This window comes from Petaurus breviceps, unplaced genomic scaffold (assembly GCF_028583685.1).
Source record: "Petaurus breviceps papuanus isolate PSGF00001 unplaced genomic scaffold, PetGlider_PUasm1.0 90625, whole genome shotgun sequence".
Classification (NCBI taxonomy): Eukaryota; Metazoa; Chordata; class Mammalia; order Diprotodontia; family Petauridae; genus Petaurus; species Petaurus breviceps.
In genome coordinates this window covers 5,611,380-5,632,882 of record NW_027187289.1, presented here as the reverse complement: position 1 = coordinate 5,632,882, position 21,503 = coordinate 5,611,380, and the positions used below count along the sequence as shown (strand labels likewise).

General features: G+C 37.3%; 1 protein-coding gene across 1 annotated transcript in view; it reads right to left on the bottom strand.

Annotated features, from left to right (window-relative positions):
• ITGBL1 (integrin subunit beta like 1) overlaps positions 1-21,280 on the bottom strand; it is a 385,210-nt gene extending 363,930 nt beyond the window's left edge. Inside the window, exons 1-2 of the mRNA XM_069064205.1 lie at positions 20,952-21,280; positions 19,439-19,656 (exon numbers count right to left, since the gene is read on the bottom strand). Coding sequence (XP_068920306.1) covers positions 19,439-19,656; positions 20,952-21,049 — 316 coding nt within the window. The 5' untranslated portion in view covers positions 21,050-21,280. The remainder of the gene's footprint in view (positions 1-19,438; positions 19,657-20,951) is intronic.
• Between the last annotated feature and the right edge of the window lie 223 nt (positions 21,281-21,503).

Genomic DNA, 21,503 nt, shown 5'->3' with positions numbered 1-21,503 from the left:
TTCTTAAGGTCCTCTATGGCCTGTAACCAGCTCATATTTTCCTTTGAACCTTTTGGTGCAGGAGTTCTGACTTCACTGTCTTCCTTGCATTCCATGCTTTGATGTTGGATTCTTCTGTTTGCTTCCTTTGCCTGGTCATGTTGCCCCTCAATTGCTTGACTTTTGGGCCTTTTGCCACAGTAGGACTCTGCTACCAGACAGGGGAGTTTCATACCAAATGCTGGGGTTTTCTCAGATGCTGGAGGTATTAGTTGGGTGCCCTCTCTGAAGCCTCCACATGCTCTGGAAAGCTGGTTGCACACCCCAGGACCTCCACCCTAGACCACAATCCAGATCCAAGCAGGTTAAAGAAAGAGTTATTACCCCTCAGCCTGGTCACTTGGTCCCCCTAGAGTCTGCATGCAAGGAGCTGCAACTTCCATGTGGCTGGCGGCTATGCTGCAGCCCTCAGCGGCTTCTCACCCTGGGGGCAAAAGCCAACGCACTCCCAACTACTGGTTCCAAAGTCCACACTGCACTGACCTCTTACTTTGTCCTTAGCATCTATGTGTTGATAATTCTGGACCACCACAGCTGCTGGTGATCTGGAGTCCCTCTGGCACATACTAGTCAGACCTGCCCTGGGGCTAAAACCTCAGTGTGGAGCTGTGCTCAGCTCCTAGAACTCTGTGCTGGCTGATTCCTGCCAGCCTGCTGGGCTGTCCTCAGCAGGACGTTATCTTCTCTGTGTCATTTTGTGGGTTCTGGCGCTCCAAAGTTTGTTCAGAGTCCCCTTTTACATGGATTGGAGGTGGTGAGAGCTGGAGCAGTGCAGAGGTCCTGTTTCTATTCCACCATCTTTTTGCTAGTCTTTTTTGTTGTTGTTTATTTTATTGTGCTAAAAGCATTGTGTATATTCTTTCATTTTGAGAACAGAGTCCCAAGAGCCTTTAAAATTGTGTCACCTCCAATGGTACTTTGTCTTTACATTGCACATTAGATATGGTAGTAGGAGATTGCAAAAAGGCAATGTTACTTTTTTGCAATGAGGATACATTACTATACAGATGTTGACAGACCTATTCCATATCAGATAGATTTATTATTTGTCTTTTGGTCGCATCTAAATATGTTTTCAGAAACATATAATTTAACAGGAACTCACACCAAACTTTTTGCAGTGTGGTTTTCTCCCTTGATTTCTGATGTTTTGTTAAGGCAATATGTCTCATCATATTGCCATTCTCCTCCATGACTTTAAAATTTTTTTTCAAATAACCTTTTACTCTAATTTTGATACAGTTTAGCAAAATTGGTCTAAGAACTCTTTCTTCTTCCTCATGGTAATTATATGCTGATTAAGCTTTTCTAGGATTGTTTTTTGTCCATTGCCTGTTTTTTCAGAGTTTCTTTTCTTATTTAAACAGGTCAAGTTGCAGAGTTTATCGTGATAGTCAAAATCCTCTTTTCTTTATCTCTTTCTTTTTGGTCTAATTTCTTGTTTACTTTGACCTTACACATAAATAGCTAATTCTGGGCCTGTTGTTAAGACAGACAGTAGAGCCGATCGATATTGGGCTTCTGTAAACAGAGATTTCTTTTTTTTTTTTTTTCATGTCTGTCTTCTACACATGAATTAAATTCTCAATACTTATTGGTTGGTTGAAAAATCACGTACTACCTCTTATGACAGGTACTGACAGACTCAGTTTGATATAACCACATTTTCATAAAGCCTCATTTGTTACTGAAAGTATACAGATGAAAGATAGGTTGTTTTTGATTAGGTTTTTAAACTGGATCACAGAACTAACATTTTAAAGTTGAATTTTTTTTTTATGTTCTTCTTGACTAAGTTGCTGGCCTCTGAAAGAGACTGGCTCTCACAAACCAGGGAATGGGATAAATGCAAATTTTATAACAACTGCTAGCATTTATATGATAGTTTAAATTTGCAAAGCACTTTATCTATATTCTTGACCTTGGGAGGCATGTGCTATTACCACTTTATAGATGAGGAAACAAGAGGCAAAAAAAAAGAGTTAGGTGCCTTGCCCAAGATCACATAACTAGTGAATGTCCGAGGATTTGAACTCAGATTTCCCTGATTCCACATTTAAAACTCTATTCATTGTGCCACCTGCCTGAGGCAGATAGAGTTTCTTATACCATTATTTTAATATCTCCACACACAAAAAAAACCCAAAATTCTTTATGACACAAGTACGGAATGATAGATAAACTCTTTCAGCCAAGAGGACATGAGTTAGGCTTAGCCAAATTCAAGTTCCATTATTTTGATGTGTTTGCTTAAGCTCTTTTATACTTCAGAGCTTCATAGGAAGAAATCGTGTGATATAATGCTTTTATATTTACGTGCTCTTTCATTAAAAACAAAATAAAATAAAACCATTTTACTGAGTGCTTCGCATATAGTCGATGTGAAGTAAAAAAGAGAGTTAGCCTGAAAGTAAGGAAGACCTGGCCTCTGTATCTGGCTCTTGGCACATACTACCTGCAAATCTCTGGTGAAATCACTTAACCTTTCAGTATTCTGGGCAACTCTGAAATTAGAAAATACTGGGAAGCTGCCAACTGGCATTAGTGAAAGGTTTCTTTAACTAGGAGTTTCCTATATCAATGAAATCCCAAGGCTTTTCAGCTGAATTGAAAATAAACCAATGAAACAAAATCATTTTCCATCAAAAGTCCCTCTTTTCTTAATAACAAAAGACGTTCATATGCCTAAAATGACATAAATGAGGCCCAGAGAGATGGGCTTATTTAGGAATCATGTCACTGTTCAGACTCTTCTACTCCAGAACTGTTGCTGCCATATTATACAAGGAAAAGACTATAGTAGGAGCAAGTAGTTTAAGGACTAATTTACTTGTGTTTTGGCTTGTGTTCATATTGAATTACCTTTTTTGTTCTGTTTTGACATGCATTTTCCTCTAGATTTCACATTCCTCTATAATCTGATACGCGGTTAATTCATGTAAGTAGATTGTCATAAAAATACATTTTGTTGTGTTTAGTTGTTTTAGTCATGTCTGAGTCTTCATGATACCTGCTCCTCTGCATATTGGTTTCTTCTCAGTCTCCTTTCAATGAGAATCTGTAATGACTGTGCCTTTTCTCTCAAAGAAGAAGCCAAAAGAACAATATCTCTCTCCCTTTAAGTTTTCACCAATCTCACCCCTCAAATATGTATAGAATATTGAGTAATCAGTCTCCACTGATGAAGAGAATCCCTTGCAAATAGGCTTTGAGTTGCAGTTTAAATTCAATAGAGTAAACCATCCCATTCCATCCATGCTTTTGGAAGTGAGGAGGGGCAGCACTATTGTGGGAGGATTACAGGATTGTAATTACAGGATTGAAGCAGAAGAAATCTTCAAGGTCATGGAATCCAATCCTTTCATTTTAGAAATGAGAATGCTAAGGGATAAAGGGATTAAATGGCTTCCCCAAAATCCAGTGGTAGAGAGAGAATTTGAACACAGCACTTTATATACCAAAAACAGCAGTCTTTCTATTGTCCCATGGTGTCTCATTGAAACTGAAAGGAACAACATCTAAGGTCATCTAATCTAACATACACACGTATATGTGTGTGTGTGTGTGCGTGTGTGTATACATATATGTCTACACACTCACAAACACACATATATTATATATAATACATACATATACATATATATGTTTTATAAAGGAAGGAAGGTGAGACCCAGAGTGAATAAACAAATTGTCCATGGTCACATAGATAATAAGTAAGTAGCAGAGCTGGGATGTTTAGCAGATGTGTGGCCTAGCCTAAGAATAAGAAGAAAGGGTGAACTGGAAACAAGGCTCATTGTGTTGGCTATGAAAAGGAGCAGACTTAGATATCAGTCCTGAATAAAGCAAAAGGCAGGACCAAAAGCATAAAGCAAAATCATCAGCAGAATAAACAAACAGAACAAGGGAATGTGGGAAGGAGCCAGGTCTAGTAGAATAGTCTGCTGAAGAGAATACTTGAGTTCAGTGAGTTCCTGCCATGACACCATCTTTTATTTCAGGGCATCATGCTGGCTTTGCCTGTCTTACTCTGTTTTACAAAGCACAACTGCATGCATCATTGCAGCTCAGATACAAAAAAGTAAAACACAATCTACATGATTAAGCCTTTAATTGTATGCTAAATACAACAAATAATTTTCAAATGAAAAGCAGAGAGAAATGAAAGAGGGCTGAAGTGGTCAAGGAAGGCTTCTCAGAAGAGTTGGGCCTTGAAAGATTTGGCATGAAGGATTAAAAAAAAAACTTTAGAGAAGATTATTCTGGTGGTGACCTTATGCAGGATGTATTGGAGAAGAACCTGGAGGTTCAGAGAGTAGGAGTCAAGTAAACAAACATTTATTAAACACCAACTATATGCCAGGTACTATGCTAAGTGTTACAAATATAAAGAGAGACATAAAAAGCAGTCCCTGCCTAAAGAATATAGAATCCAATTGGTAACTTAACATGCAAATGACTATGTAGAAGCTATATGAAGCATACAATCTCAGAAGAAAGGCACTAAGATTAAGGAATATGCAAAGATGAAGGTAATATGCATCTATGGTAGTGGCAGCAGGATGGAGAGAAAAGGATAGATATGATAGAGATTTTCAAAGGAAGAATCAACAGAATTTTCTGGTCAGATTAAATATGAAAACTGAAAGAGAAAAATGAGTTTAAAAAATGATTGTAAGATTTGAGTCAGGCTTCCAGAGGGGAAAAAAATGGTTTCCAAAACAAATGATTACTTCCAAATTAAAGGTCCAGACCTAGATGTTCTTTTGCTAAGTTTGCTTCAAATCAGGTATTCTTTGGGTCATTTATGCCTTCCCCTTTGCTGTCTTTTGTCAGTAGATTTTAGGCAGTTATCATGTAGTTATCATGGCAGTTTATCAGTAGTTATCATGGGGTCTGATGAATCCAATGGTACCACATCACTATGCATTTTGACTGTCAAAGTGAGAGAATTCTAGAAAGAGAAAGAACTGCATCTGACAGAGCAGATGGAGGTGGGGTTTTCTTATTTGTTGTTTCTCCCTTGAAAAGTTGTGATCAGAAAAATCAGAAGGAGCTACAGATGGGAGTTTCTCCCTTACACAACAGGATTTATGTCCAGATGCAAAACCATGGGGGGGAAAAGGGGGAGGGCACCCCTGTGGATCCGTGGAATTCATCACTGGCCTTCTGTTCTCTAGTGCATTTTCCCCTAGAGGCTATCTTTGCCAAAAGCCAAAAGTAATTTTCATCTCCAAACCCTTCAGTCAGGGACTTAGCATGCAATAAAGGCTTCTGAGGGATTTCTGAATGCTCCATGGAATTTCTTTAGTGGTAATAATAGCAGCATTTTTTAAACAAACATCATTTTAAAGGATTCTTTGCTGGTTTTAATCTTTCTAAACAAAGTTTTAAAATAAGTAGCCGGGACATGAGGCTCTCCTGACATATTAACTGATTCAAATTCAAATTTTATATTCATGATAAAGTTGGATTTATTGGATTGGGGAGGCAAAGGAGAAAATGGGGAAGAAGACATAGATCTCTCCAAGGTTTCAAGTATAAGTGACTAGAAAAATGTTGGTATTATTGACAGAGACAGGAATATTGGGGAAAGAACTTGTTTTTGGAGGGGCAGAAGAGGATATTTGCTTTTGGATGTGTGTACATGTGTGTGTGTGTGTGTGTTTTAAATCTCTGAACCTACAGTCTTGGTTCTCTATTTCTGCCTGAAATCATCTATGTTGATGATACCACATAGCCATCTTCCTAGCTCAGTAAATAAACCTGTACCAGATTCCTTTCACAGATAAGAACCATCCTTGTAATTAACTCTATTATGCCTGAGAACTACCTACCATTTCATATCAATTGAGCACACCCAATGATGCTGTTTAACCACCTTTCATTTCATTCCCAGGAGGAACTATGCTCTTGGCAGAAACCAGAAACTCCCTTAAGTATTTTTCAGTCTTCATCTCCTCATAAAAGGTGAAGTTAGAGCAAGGGTATAAACTCCAGTGAATTAAATATGCAGTCCCAGCCAGGACTAACATAGAACCTTGAAAAATGTGTCTACCTTATAAGAGGGCTCAATTCCCCAGTGCAGGAAACAAAATGTTTTCCTTATCTAGGAGCTGGCTCCTAAAATGAAATTTTGATATGTTACTCTGGATGTAATATTGTACCCACATACCATCTAAATATATAGATCCAGACCCATAATTTCATGAGTGGATGTGAAATAAGTCCCTCTACAAATACAGACCAGCAACTATTCTTTAACTTTTAGTTTTTGAGAGCTTCTAGGAGCTCAACATGACTGAAAAATGATGGACATCCTTATGGGGCCAGTTAGGTGGCACAGTGGATAGATGCAAAATCTAGAGTCAGGAAGATTCATCTCTCTGAATTCTAATCTAGTCTTAGACTACCTGACTGTGGGCAAGTCATTTAACCCCATTTTTCTCAGTTTCGTTATCTGTAAAATAGCTGAAGAAGGAAATGGCAAACCATTCCAGTGTCTTTGCCAAGAAAACCCCACAAGAGGTCACAGAGTCAAAAACAACAAACAAGGGAAGTTAATGGCCTTCCCCAGAGTCACATAGCCAGTATGATTCAGAGGCAGAACTTTCTGTTCTTTACTGACTCTGAGGCTGCTTCCATCCACTGGGCAGCATTTCATCTCAATCTATTATATACAGAATAATAATTGGATCTGTGATTCCATTGATTGGGAATTCCCAGATGAGGAAACCAGTGCAGATCAATGCCCTCTCTACAACTTATTCTTAGATAGTGGCTCGAGCACTGAAAATTTAAATAACTTGCACAGTGATAAAGCTCATGTCTACACATACATATATATGACATGAGATTTCTGTTAATTAAAAAAATAAAGTTAATTGTCAAAAAAGGAATTCATCTAATGTTTATTGAGAGAGAAGCTTAAGTGGACACCAAGAGGGACAATACCACAAGAATTTGAAGATATTAATAGAGGGCAAGTAACAGCCTGACTTGTATGATTAAAGTATTCCTGATGGGTGTTCATTAGTATCAATGTCCAGGGTCAGGAATACAGAAGTCAGGCCCCAAATAATGAACAATTGGTTCAGGTTATTTGGCTAAGGCTTGAAACAGAATTCAGTAGAGGTGGAAGTGGAGTAGGGATGCAAAACTGCAGATTAAATCAGTAATGCGGCTCTTCAGGATAAGAAACAGTAATTGGGGACTTTAAGTATATCATCAACCTATCTAGGGCTAGAAGATTAAAGATCATTCATACTACCTCATGATAGAATCATAGCCATGTCCTCCGGACATGGGAGAATCAGGCAAAGAAGTTCTAAACAATGATTTAGGGCCAAGAAAAAGACTGGAAGGTATGAAGCTGGGTCTAAGGAAGAGGAGACTAATTTGGAAAAAATGAAGATGGGTTTACATTTAGAAATATTGTAGCAGACTCCAGAATTGGAAATTTTAGAATTAGGAACACAAATAACCTGAAGGAGTGAACTCTAATACCAGGCCAGGACTTGCCAGGGGCTAGAACATAATGCTGGCAGAGTATTCTGACTAAGGTGGATCTATCTGCAGTGATGATGATTCCAGTGGTGAGAGGCCAGAAGAAAAAGGAGGATTTTTATACAGAGGAATTATTGCATAGTATTAAATAGGAGTCATGCCCAGGGCCTGGAAATATAGGTCATCAACATGGGATATCTAAGAAATGAGTGAATTGAGGGCATTTAAACAGTAAGTGGTTAATTGTGGGAATTGAGTGAACCACACTTATTCAGTCTTGTGACTCAGTTCTGGAATAGCTCAGTTCCCTTTCTATTCAATTATGGATGTAGTCCAACTTCCCTCCCATGAGAAAACTTTATTTAATAGTGGGAATTGAGAGAAAACCTTATTACATTGTTTGAAACTAGCCCTGTGTGGCTGGGAAGCTGGATCACCTCTACCTATTGCTTAGAGACTCTTAACTAAGGACCTACACCATGCTGACGAGAAACTCAGTAAGATCTGAAAAGTGATACAAGTCATTTTTTCACAGTTGTATATCTCAGGCAACCCATATGTCTTATCTGAAAACTGGCCTCATACTGATCAATTAGTTATTGTTTCCATATTCCTTTATCAAAGACAGACACATGGGAGGAGCAGGACACTTGTCTTTCTGATTTCAGGAAATTGTACCTGTTCACTCTCTCCCAACTTGGAAAGTCCCTAATTTTCCTCCAATTAGAAATAAGATTACCTAATTTTGTATACTGGTTGTTTTCTTTTAATTAATTAGCCTCATTTGACTAATTATTTTTAATGTATAAAAATCTGTCTTTCTCTTTTTATTTGGGATCCAGTGACAAAGCTGAGGAAGATTACTGCTCCGAATGAGTAGGCAATTGGCATGTATTGCTTAATAAGTCAATATGTTTGGAAGCTCTAACCTTTGTTTCTTCAATTATTTCATCTTTCACCTGCTACAGAAACAAAGGGCAAAGCAGTCAATTCTGAATACAGATGTAAGATGAATTTCCCAAACTAACAAGCCTAGCCCAGTTAATGTACTAATGGAGTTATCTAAGCTTACATTTGGGGCTAACCCCAATCACCATGATCTCCTGTAGAAATTTCAGCTATGGATAGCATTCTTCTAGCATTACCTTATAGGGAATAACCAACCAATCAAAAAGCATTTATTAAACATAGGCTATGTTCCAGGCACAGTGCTGGGGTTACAAAAAAAAAATGAAACAGTCCTTATTTTCAATGACCTCACACACATACAAGCAACTGTGTTCTCCTGGCTAGACAAATTGAGTTTGCTAGGCTGGCTTCTTGTTTTACAGCTAAGTGGCACGGTGGATAGAACACAGGTCAAGGAGATCTGAGTTCAAATATGACCTCATAAACTTATAAGCCATGTGATACTGGATAAATAATTTAACCTCTGTATGACTCAGTTTCCTCAACTGCAAAATGGGGAGAACAATATTACCTATCTTCCAGGGTTGGTGTGAGCATAAAAGTGCTATATAAATATTAGCTACTATTGTTGTATGACCTCTTTTGCTGCTGTTGGCCTCCCACACTCATCCTACTAGGTTAACCTTCTATTTAACATCTGAGGCTTGACACAATCTCAGTTGCAACTATGGCAATGCAATTTTGTAGAAGCATAGTTCATAGAGTAGAGAGAATACTGGGTTTGAAAGATATGGGTTCAAATCCTGGCTCTGTAACACATTATCTATGGGACCTTAGACATCTCATTTTAGTTTTTTGTTCTGTAGCATTTGGGAGATTAGGGTATCCTTAAGGTCCCCTTCTGGTCCTATGCTCCTATGATCATAGGACTTAGAAAATCTCTTCCTATTTATTTCAGAATAATGAAGACTAATGGACCCTTTCTAGATTCTCTTATTCTCTTATCTCCCATTTTAGAGCACAGATTTTTCTTAGTTTTATTTTCAGCAAATCTTGGTTCAACACCTAGAAAACTGAGCAGCTCTTATAGTGCACCCAAGTCTTTAAGGTATTGGCTCTACATTTTTATATACCTCGAAGACTTCAAGAATCCAAGGAAAAACCTATGTATGCCTTTAAAACCTAAATATAATATCAAAAATAAATTGGTTTCTATATGACCTATTCTATTTCCTGGGAAACTTTACCCATTTCCTTTAATGTTGAAAAAATAACAGCTGGAAATATACCATTTGTAATATATGGTCAAAATAATATAATGATAGAAATATGCCCTGCTAGTGCTTCCAAGCTTTGAAATGAACTGGACACATGCCAGGATATTTCTGCAACTGGTAAGGTGCCTATGGCCCCAGGGCAGTGCAGCAGAGCTGTAGGCATGATAAAACAGTTACCTGGGGAGAAGAGAATTTCTAGCTCTTTGCTTCTTCCCTGGGTAGAAGAAACTTTGACCTTTAAGTGTGAACTGGAGTAAGGCAAAAGCCTCTATGGAGTAGGAAGATGGGACACCAAAAGAATGTAATGAGCAAGGGAATTAGTGATGAGAATAATGTGGGAAATTATAAACTCCAAAAGTAGTACTAAGTGGAATCAAAAGCTAGGTATGACAGAGCTCTATGTAAAGAAGAGAAAAGTATAAGAAGAAAAGTTTACTGAGAATGGCTCCCCACAAGGAGTTCAGAGAAAATCCTAGGAAAGCGAAATTACAAAAAATAGTAGGGTTCAAGTCCCTTTTGTCATATTTTAAACAATCCCAAAATATCAATTTTCCTTTTTCTTTCTTTCTTTCTTCCTTTCCTCCTTTTTTCACTTTCCTTTCCTTTTCTTTTTCTTTTTTTTTTTTTGCATCCTGGACAGTAATAATTTGACATCATAATTCTCCTGAAACACAGAAATTTTCTGAATAGTCTTTGGAATTGATGAAGATTAATTGATCAATCAATACGCATTTATTAAATGCTTGCCCTAATAAAACATTGTCCTAAAAGCTGGATATATTGGTGCTGCTAGGTGGTGTAGTGGTGAATAGAGCACCAGCCCTGGAGTCAGGAGGACCTGAGTTCAAATCTTTCCTCAGACACTTGACACTTACTAGCTGTGTGACCTAGGGCAAGTCATTTAACCCCAATTTCCTTGCCTTCCCCCCTCAAAAGTGGGGAACGGAGGGAAAGGGGGAAGGGAAGGGAGGGGAAGGAGAGACAGAGAAACAGAGAAAGGGAGAGGAAATACTGGCACATGGGTTTAAAAAAAAAACTTCACAGTTATAAGATGGAGGAGTCAGTGTTACCAAAAAGCACTTTATCTAAACATCATCTAGAAGGAGTTAGTGGATTGCCAGCCCAACAGTGAATTAAAAGTGGAATATGGCAACCAAAAAAAAAGCTAATAAAATCTTAGCCTGCCTAAAGAGAAGCACATAATCCCTTGGGTAACAGTGTAGCACTCAGGCTCTCCATCTGTTATTTCTTACTTCTTTTATTTTTCTTTGAAACAACAAGCATTTCTATTAAGAGTCTTCTAAGTGTTAGATACTTTGTGATTAAAAATGTCCTTAGAACTGGGGTTACAAAGACAAAATAAAATATCCCCTTTCGTCAAAGAATTTATATTCTATTAAGGGAAAGAAAGCAATTATGTGTCAATACAATAGACTCATAATAAGCACAAAGTAGAGGAAAGATCATTTCAGGTTGGAGTGGGGCAGAGGAATGGGATGCAGGGAAGAGACGAGGAAGGCATAAAATAAGAGTGGTGACTTGAGTTGAATTTTCAAGGAGAGGGATTTTAAGACATAGATTTGAAAAGAGAGCTCATTCTAGGCATGGGAGCTAACTTGTGCAAAGGCCAGAGATTGAATGTCATATGTGAGAAACAAGAGATCCAGTTTGGATCATAGAGTATGTATAAGAGAGGAATGTATGTATGGAAAAAAATAGGCTGGATTGTGAAGGCTTTAATGACCCAATGAGGGAAGCTTTATTTGATCATAGAGGCAAGAGTGAATCAGTACAGTTTCTTGACTAGGTGAGTGACATGGTCAGAATGGTGTCTTGTTAACACAATTTTGGTAACTATATGGAAGGTGGAATGGAAAGAGAAGAAACTAGAAGCAGGGAAAAATTAGGAGGCTATTACAATACTTCTGGTTAGGAGTGATCAAGGCCTGAAATAGAGTGACAGCAGGTGCAGTTGAGTAGAAGCAACCAGACATTGTGCTCTTCTGACCTCAACTTTGGAAACCTACTGTCTCCCCAAAACTATGATTAGGATGTTTGTGGAGATTAAAAGTAAGGCGTCAGGAAGCCAGCTCCTCAGTAATCTGCTTCTTATATTTTCAGTGTGTACATTTGCAACTCTGAGACTTACAAATGCTAAAAATCAAGGTTTGATTTTTTTTCTCATTGATGAGACATAAAAGTCACAAAGAAAATGGTAGCAATAAAGATTATGGTAAAAAAAAAAGTATGTCATAGGTACAATTTTTCCCTCTGGGGAGATGATACTTAAATATTTACCAACATATCCATGGACAGAACAATGTATTTTGCTAACCAAATAATAAAATTCAAAGAAATTTAGTCCTATCTCAAACTACATAATTCTGTGGGAGATTCCTAAGTCATAAACAAATTGGAAATTGAAGAAAGTGATTAGTTCTTAATACAAACCTGTTTCTGTTCTATACCTGACATTCCCCAGAATGAGAAACTTATGGCTGCAGATTTAAAATGTCATGATGAATATAATACTTCTCTCCTCAGCTATAAAATCAAAATATTCATTTGATTGTGATTTTTCATGGTCTTGAAGCAATCAGAGGAATAAACTTCAAGAAAGATAATGAGTTTCTTTCATTGCAGGGCATGCCCCTAAAAATAGTAAGTCAGACTTAATATAATTTTCATGTTTCATTGTCATAATGTCATATGACTTTTAGAGGATATTATCATAAGAATTACCAATTTTGAGAGAGGATTCTGGGAAGATGGCAAAGTAGGTCAGAAAAGTCCAGGCTCCTCAAATTTCTCCCACTATATAGACAGAACATCACCTCAGAGTGAACATACAGTGGCAGAAAAATTAATAAAAGTCAGGATAAAGGAGTTATCCACTTAATACAACTTGAGAGCACCTCAGGACAGATCCTACTTCCAGGGTTAGAGGTTTTACCTGAGTGAAGTGTAAACACCTCCTGGTAGACATAATAAAACAAAATCAAAAGAATTAAAAATAAAAGAAGAGTATACAAAACATCTTATTAGAAAAACAACTGAAAGTTCAGATAAAAGAGTCTTGATGAATATTATAAAATATTATTAAGGGAAATTGTCCAAAAATTTTAGGACAAGAAATACAAAATAAACATTTAAAAATCCACAAATCAGCACCTGAATGATATCCCATGATGAAAGCTTACAGGGATATCATAGTCAAGTTTCATAACTCCAAGGTTAAGGAGAAAATACTTCAAGCAACAAACAAAAAACAATTTAAATACTGTGGAGCTACAATCAGGATTGCAGAAGACATAACAGTTTCTATATTAAAAGACTGTGTATCTTGAAACATGATATCTTGAAGGGCAAAAGATGTGGAGTTGTGATTAAAAAATTAACCTACCCAGCAAAATTAAGTATAATCCTGAATTGAAAAAATGGATTTTCAATGAACTGGAAGACATTCAAGTATTTGTGACATAAAGACCAGAACTCAAGGGAAAATTTGACATATAAGATTCAAGAGAAACATAAGGTAAACATAAAAGACCAATTATAATGGACTCAATAAGCTCTAAGTGGTTATTTCTTATATGTAAAAATGTTATCAGTTATCCTAACACTGCCACCACTTGAGTAGTTTGAAATAAAGGCTTTGACTGAGTTGAGAAAGATGGGTTGATTGGGTGGGTAGAGGTTAGAGAAAGAGCAATTATCTCATACAAATGAGGAGCAAAAAGAACTCATATAGAAGAAGCAAATGGGGATGGAGAGGTAGTAGTCCTGGAGTCTTTCTTTCTCTTTCTTTCTTTCTTTCTTTCTTTCTTTCTTTCTTTCTTTCTTTCTTTCTTTCTTTCTTTCTTCCTTCCTTCCTTCCTTCCTTCCTTCCTTCCTTCCTTTCTTTCTCTCTCTCTCTCTCTCTCTCTCTCTCTCTCTCTCTCTCTCTCTCTCTCTCTCTCTCTCTCTCTTTCTTTTTTTCTTTCTTTTGCTTTTTGGAGGGCAACTGGGGTTAAGCAACTTGCCCAAGATCACATGGCTAGTTTTTGTGTTGTGTCTGAGGCCAGATTTGAACTCAGGTCTGCCTGATTCCAGGGCCAGTGCTCTATTCACTGTGTATTCACCTAGCCACCCCTGGAGTCTTACTTTCATCAGAAATGGGTTAAAGAGGAACTGCACACACAGATATAAAAGAATATAAAAGTCTTCTAAATTTATAAAGATAAGAAAGCAAGGGAATAGGATACAAGATGGACGTTTACAAGGTTATGGAGATTAATAATTATGGGTGAGAAGATAAGGGAGAGGTTCTTAGAGGGATAGGTAGAATAAAGAAAGGAAGGAGAGGTAGTGGTTGGAAGTAAATGAGACATGGAAGGAAGGACAGGGTAAATAGGGCAAGAAGGATAGTGAGGGAAAATACACAACTACTAATTGTACCTTTGCGTGTAAATGGAATGAATGTACCCATAAAATGGAAATAGATGGCAGAATGGATTAAATATAAGAATCTGGCAATATATCTTACACAAGAAACAATTAAAAATGAGAGATATACACAGAGTTAAAATAAAGGTCAAGAATAGAATTCATTATGCTTCAGCTGATATTAACATTTTTTAAAAAGCAGGGGTAGCAATCATGATCTCAGAAAAAGTTAAAGCTAAAATAGATTTAATTAAAAGAGATAAACAGGGAAACTACAATATATGTCACCAATATTATTTTAGAAATGCTAGCAATAACAATAAGAGAAATAAAAGAAATGAAGGAATCAATGGGAAGTGAGGTAAAGAAGATTGCCTTTTTGAAGACAATATGATGATACATTTGAAAAAAACATAAAGATTCAACTAAAATTAGTTGAAACAATTAATAACCTTAGAAAATTAATAGGATGCAAAATAAACCCATATAAAAGACCAGAATCTTTATCACCAAAAAACCCTGCAAGAAGAGACAGCAAGAGATACATGACTGAAAATAATTATTGACAGTATATATATAGTTGAGAGTAAACCTGCCAAAATAGAACCAGAAACTACATGAACATAATTATAAAATACTCTTTATATAAATAAAATCAGATTTAAGTGATTGCAGAAATATTAATTTTTCACGGGTAGGCAAAACCAACATAATACAAGTGACAGTCTTACCTAATTTATCTATTCAATGCCATTCCAATTAAATTGCTTAAAAATATTTTGCTGAGTTAGAGAATATAATAACATTTATTTGGAAAAACAAAAGGTTAAGTATTTTGAAGAAATTAATGGGGGAAAATGGAACAGAAGGCAGTTTGGCCATATAAGATGCCAAACTACATTATAAGACAGTAAATGTCAAGACTATCTGGTACTGGCTAATAAGTATGGGAGATCAGTGGAACAAAGTAGACATACAACACACAGTTGTAACTTTGTGTCTGATAGAGGTAATGGCTTTAGTTTTGGAGATAAGAATTCATTATTGGTAAAAATTGTTGGGAAAGTGGGAAAATGGTTTGGGAAAAACTGGGCATCAACCAATAACTTAAACTATGTACCAAGATAACATGAAAATGGATATATGACCTAGATATAAAGGGAGATATCATAAGAAAATTAGGAGATGGAACATATTACTTTTAAAATCCATGCATAGGAGAACAATTCATGAATAAACAAGAGGTAGAGTGCATTGTAAGGTATAAGAATGGACAATTTTGATTATATTAAATTAAAAAGTTGTTGTACAAATAAAACCAGTTTAGCTGGGATTAGAAGGAAAACAGAAAAGTGGGGAGGGTGGGGGTAGAAATTTGCATAGACAGTCTCTTAGATAAAGGTGTCATTTCTCAAATATATAAAGAACTTTGTCCAGTTTATAAGAATATAAATATAAGTTATAAGAAGACAAATTGTCAAAAGATATAAACAGTTTCAATGAAGAAATCCAAACTATATATAGTTATATTAAAATGCTCTAAATCATTATTGATGAGAGAAATACAAATTAATATAACTTTGAGATATCATCTTACACCTATCAGATCAGTTAAAATGATAGGAGCCCTTCAATTTTGGAATGGCTAACCAAGTTGTGATATTTTATTGTGATGGAATACCACTATGATATAAGTTGAGTTTAGAAAAATATGAAAAGATTTGAATTTATCAAGGAAGATGTTATCCACCTCTAGAAAAAGAAGTCACAATCACAAATATGTACATTATGTTTTTACCTATATGTATATGTGTGTGTATATATGTATATGTATATGTGTGTATATATATATATATAGTGTGTGTGTGTGTGTGTGTGTGTGTGTTTTAAGTGTGTGAGGCCCAAGTCCTCCTGACTCCTGGGCCAGCACTTTACTCACTGCGCCACCTAGCCACCTGTAGAACTTTTTTTTAATAAGGTCAAAGTTATGGTTTTTCCAGTATAGATATACATATATTCATGTTTAATTGTAACCTTCTCTAGAGCAGGTTGGCAAGGGAGTGAGAAAAAAAATGTAAAGTGAGAATAGAAGAAAACACTGAAAGAAGCACAAAAAAGTTGGGTAGCTTTGAAAACAATGTGTAGTGTTTATTACATAGTTTCCTCCCCCTGAAGAAAAGACAATGAAATGGATGAAATTAGTAGGAAATAGAATTTTACATTGAATCTTCTGTGTTCTGCTGTGTATGTGAAAATGTTTCCCCCCCTCATTTTGTATTTAAGTTTAAAATACATTTAAAAAAATTGAAATTAAAAAGAAATCCCAATTTGGGGGTAAAGGTTGTCTCTGCCTCCCTAATTCCAAAGGCTAAGCAGACACTTAAATGGACCGCATGGAACCTTAACTGGGCTAAGTTTTTAGGGTGCTTGTTCTAAACATCCACTTACAGATAGGCACTGTGGAGTGAACTTGTCCCAAACTAGGCTTCCAACAACTGGATTGCCATTTTCATCTCTAATTTTTTACTAGGCTGTAGTGGCACAAATTCTTATTGGGGGGAGGGGGTGGGGGAGAACCCTGATGAATTATATCAGAAACAAATGTCCACTTTACTTACAAAAAAAAAAACACCCAATAATTCACAACTGTAGCCTTAGCTTTCCCAACTTAGACAACAAAGCTAGCTCAGATTCTTCAATAATGAAGATTTTTACCTTATGGTTTTTTAATAATTTGGCTGCTCAGTTGAGGACGTCTCAAATTCAATTTTTACTTTCCCAACAAAATAAAACTGAATCTAAAAAAGAGTGTTAAGAACTCATGATATTAGAGAAGGAAATGCCACAGGCAATAAAAGCCACATAGCAGTTGGATGTGGAATGAAATAGTATATATATATATATATATATATAGTTTCCCTTCCAAATGGCTACCCTCAATAATATTCTGCTTTCTGAGACTTAGAAAGTTAAAGTAACAAATGGTGGCACATCATATTTTAGAGGATTGAGTCCAGGTTCTTCATAGAGGAACCAGACTACCCAGGAGCACCTGTGATCTTCACAATTATTTACATGATTTCTTTCTCCACTGCTGAGCAGCCTGCATATTAAGTCCCTTCTCCTAGAATACCAGGAGGCCTTTGATGCCAACCACAAGCGTTTTTTGTTATAAACTGTTCTTGATATTCTTGTGTTAGTATTGGACTTCATAATCTTAGCTACATTGTTGCTAAAATAAGTTGCTCCTTTTTTTTTTTTCCTACCAGACTTGCCAAACCTGCTGTTGGAATGCATTTGTGTTAGCCTTTTACTAACGGAATTCCTGTAACATTCACAATGACCTAATTGAGTCTCTTGGCCTCAAAAAATGACACGTTTATGAAAAACTAGGAAAGGGGTTAGAGGCAGTTCCTTAGAAGCAAGGATTGTTCTGACCCCTTTCCCTTTCAGTCCTAAACCTTCTCTTTAAAGAAAAAAATAAAGTGTGGAAGACGAATTTGTTCTCACACCCTATTCCTCAGCTGTCCATAAAACACTGACCAGAATTCAAAAGATTCAAGCAGAAGCAGTTCAAAGGGTGAAATAGCAATATGTTTCATATAGCAAATGCTTATTTTCCTGTTTATATTTATATGAATTCTAACCTGCATTACACTCATATTAATCTGGGGACTTAATATGGTGGAGTGAAATGATATTGATCTTTGAGTTATAACACCTGAGTTCAAAACCCAGCACTTCAACCTCTGTAGTTTATAATATTTTAAAGAACTGAAGCATAGCCCTGCACAGACTGGACCACAGCCCCTGTGCTCCTCTTATTCATTTGCATAACTACTTTTCCCCCTGCTCATCAGTCCCCATATAAAATTCAACCTCCATGTAATTATATGTATAAACTTGGACAAATCACTCATTAGCTAACACTGCTATCTTCCTCATCTGTCTCATGAGGGGCTTGGACTAATGTTCTTTTTGATTGGAGACCTATGGTCTTAAGTTCTGCTATTGCTTAAAGATGCTTCAGGGAACCAAGAAATTAAAGACATGGAAAAACTAGAAATAAAAAAATGGAATTAAATTGCCACTAATATTTTTAGGTAATATATAATCATAGGCAGAACAAAAAGAAGCACGTCTGACTTCTGGAGTAGGTACCTCAAATCTTTCCCTGTGGTAAACAAGAAGGAAGGTGCTTTCAGATATGGTCTTAGAAACAAATTCAGTCAGCTAGGGGAAAACTGAGAGAGACTTCAGACATGAGTGGCAAGGAAGTCTCCACTGGAGGACACACACAAAGAATATTATTCTGTGAGGAGGAGAGGGAAGACAGGTCACTCAATTGCCTATAAATTAATTAATTTATTAAAAGATCCCTAAAGGGAAGATGGAGAGTGGGGCTGGGTAGGCCCTTGCTGGAGAAGATTTCACCTGCTGTAAGGAAATATCTGGATCTTTTCTTATTTTAACTGATTTTGATAAGTGGAGATTAGAAGAGGCGATTTGGTCTAGTTTATGTTAGGAAAACTTCCATGTAAATCCTACCCTTGACACATAGTGGTTGCACAGATAAATTAACCTTTCCATGGCATAGGGAAAACTTTAAGATAACCGAATGAGAAAGAGGTGATCAGTTCTAATAACAACAAAAAAAAAAACTACCAAAAAAACTAGATATAATGTCAGTAGTTTCTACCTGATAAGAGTAATTGTCAGCACCTTCAACTTTTGGATCCTTTGGACAAACTTTCCACTGCCCTACCTTAGTTGGGACACTGATGCTGTGGATTGTATTTCATGAGCTAGGACTCTCTTTCCGGGTCATAAAAACCCCATTAAATCAAAGGTTCATCAACAGGGTGATGAATTTTGTCCCAAATTAGCACCTTAAAGAGAAACAATAGAGCCTGATAGGTTGGTATATGTGGGTGGATTCCCAGGGATGTAAAACTTGTCTGTCAAAGCCTGAGTCCAAAGTGGAGGGAAGGCATTAGAATCAACGATTCCCAAAGGGACTAGTTATAATAACATTTTTATCAGTAACTGGAAAACTCTGTTTCCCTCCTTTTAAATGAGTCATTTCTTCCCACAGGCCACAAAGACAGAAGTCTCGGAAATCAATTACTCATCAAGCATTGTCAAAGGAATAAGAAGAGTCAAGCATGTTCACAGGTGCGTCTGTTTTTCTTTGATACTCTGAGCACGTGAGAAGAGAAGGGAAGGAGCACTCTACGCACCACGACAGCGCTCGTTCCTCTTGTCCCATTCCAGTCCCTTACCTGCACACGTCTCCCCATCGTAGGTCTCACACACCCATTCATGGCATTCACAGAGAGGCCCCAGGTACATGCCGGGCTCCGTCACGTGACAGATGCAGACTCCGCAGTCACAGCGGCCTCGGCCATTGCATAGCTGACTCCCTGGTGGCTGTCCCGGTGCTCGGCACCTGCGTTCTGCCTCCGCCCGGGACAACCTACAGGTAGCACCTGGCCCGCTCCTGCATGAACAAAAACACCACCTGTCTATTAGGGCAAAGAGTATTAATTACTCACATCTTTGTTTCCTCTCCCTCCTCTTCACCGTCTCCCTGTGACTTCCCGCTTCCATTCCCCCCAACCCGTCAACTTCCCAACACAGACAAATACACTTAAAGTGCACTTAACCTGCACAGAGGACTTAGGGAAATCTTTGAAAAGTCACGTAATCTGGAGCTCTCATCTCCCTGTATAGAGTCAGAAGAGGCTTTAATTATTTTACTTGCTACATCTGTTACGCTCATCGACATTGCCCAGGCTCAGGCCACCCCAGAGTGCCCACCACTTTCCTTAGAGAATATGGAGGGCAGCAGTGCTTGGTTGCCAAGGGCCACATCCACTATCCCCCAGGAGGCAGTAGTTTCTCAGAATGTCTGCCCAGTGGCCTGGCGGCTCATGGATTTGCCTGGTTTCTTAGTGGGTTAAGGTAGCCTGGATCAGTCTAGCAGCCCTTGAATAGCCTAGAAAGGCCAGGACAGTAGCTGAAAATGGAGCAATGTGTTTGCCCTGGAACTTTTTTTTTTGTCTTTGAATCATACACGCATGTTTAAGTTTGAATAAATTAATCCAGTGTGTGACAAGTGATTGGTTTTTTTTTTTAATTCCCTTGAAAGCTTTTCAATTAGTCTGAAAACCAATGAAAAATTATAGATAAGTTTTATTTGTGGTGCAGAGAATGAATAGATCGAAAGAGAAAAAGATATTAATAGTTATAGATGTTTACTTGCTTAATACATATTTAAAAACAAATTTAGCTAAGACAAAGATAGTATAAATGTATTTAGAACAATGTAAATAAAAAGCATCTTGCATTTTTGAAATACATCTCATGGATGCCTTTTGCAACATAATGTATATTCACTGTGGAAATCTCTTTATATTACCATTAGGGGAAATTTCATTATAGACTTGGAGTTATCCTAGTAAGCCTGTCACATGATATATCTGAGCCTATTTTAAAAATGAGTCCTGTAATAATAAGGGTTTTACTAGACACAATTCTCCCTCTTTATACTTGTATGTAGGGAAAGAATACATTTATACACATGTATTTGTACAGAGAAAAAAGCAATCTAGGAGGTATGAAACACATAAAAGTGGATTTAGAGAGAGAAATGAGAATAAGATGAAAATGACTTTTCCTACTTTCAACTTAGGAACTCATATAATTGGGATAACTTATAAGGTACAACTGGGACCTGCCACATCAAGCAACTATCAACCATGGATGTCTTTTAGCATAACAAACCCAACTTACCTCAGAGATGGTGAGAAACCTTGGGAAACAGCTGATGATACAGTGAAGAAAAGGGATGAAGCCAGCAGTAAGAATTTGCTGAGACCCTGTGTGTGCATGATGAAATCTCCCAAGCTGTGAGGAGCAGGTCTGTCCTTCTGCAAGGTAGGGGTAGCACAGAAGGCTCCAGCAGCCAGGCAGGCAAACAGACAGATAGAAGAACAGATAGACAGCCAGACACCTTGGTTTGAAAATGCCAGCGCTGGCCAAAATGGACTTGAAGCTCTTCTCCGTGCTGCAAGTGCCTTTGATTAGCTGCCTGGAAGGATTTGGGCAGCAGCCGTACTCCTCTGGGCGGGATGTTGGTGCCAAACCCTAAAGTTTACAGTCTAGGCAGGGAAGTAATTAGAAACAGTTGTACAAGCAGATGGTTTATTTTGACATAAAAAGTGTCCTGTTCACAGATTTGAGAAAACTATCTAGTTCTTCAAATACAGGCACCATAAATATTTGAACAGAGAATATTTGGACTAGTTTATGTGAATGATTATGTTAGGTGATCCATGAGACATG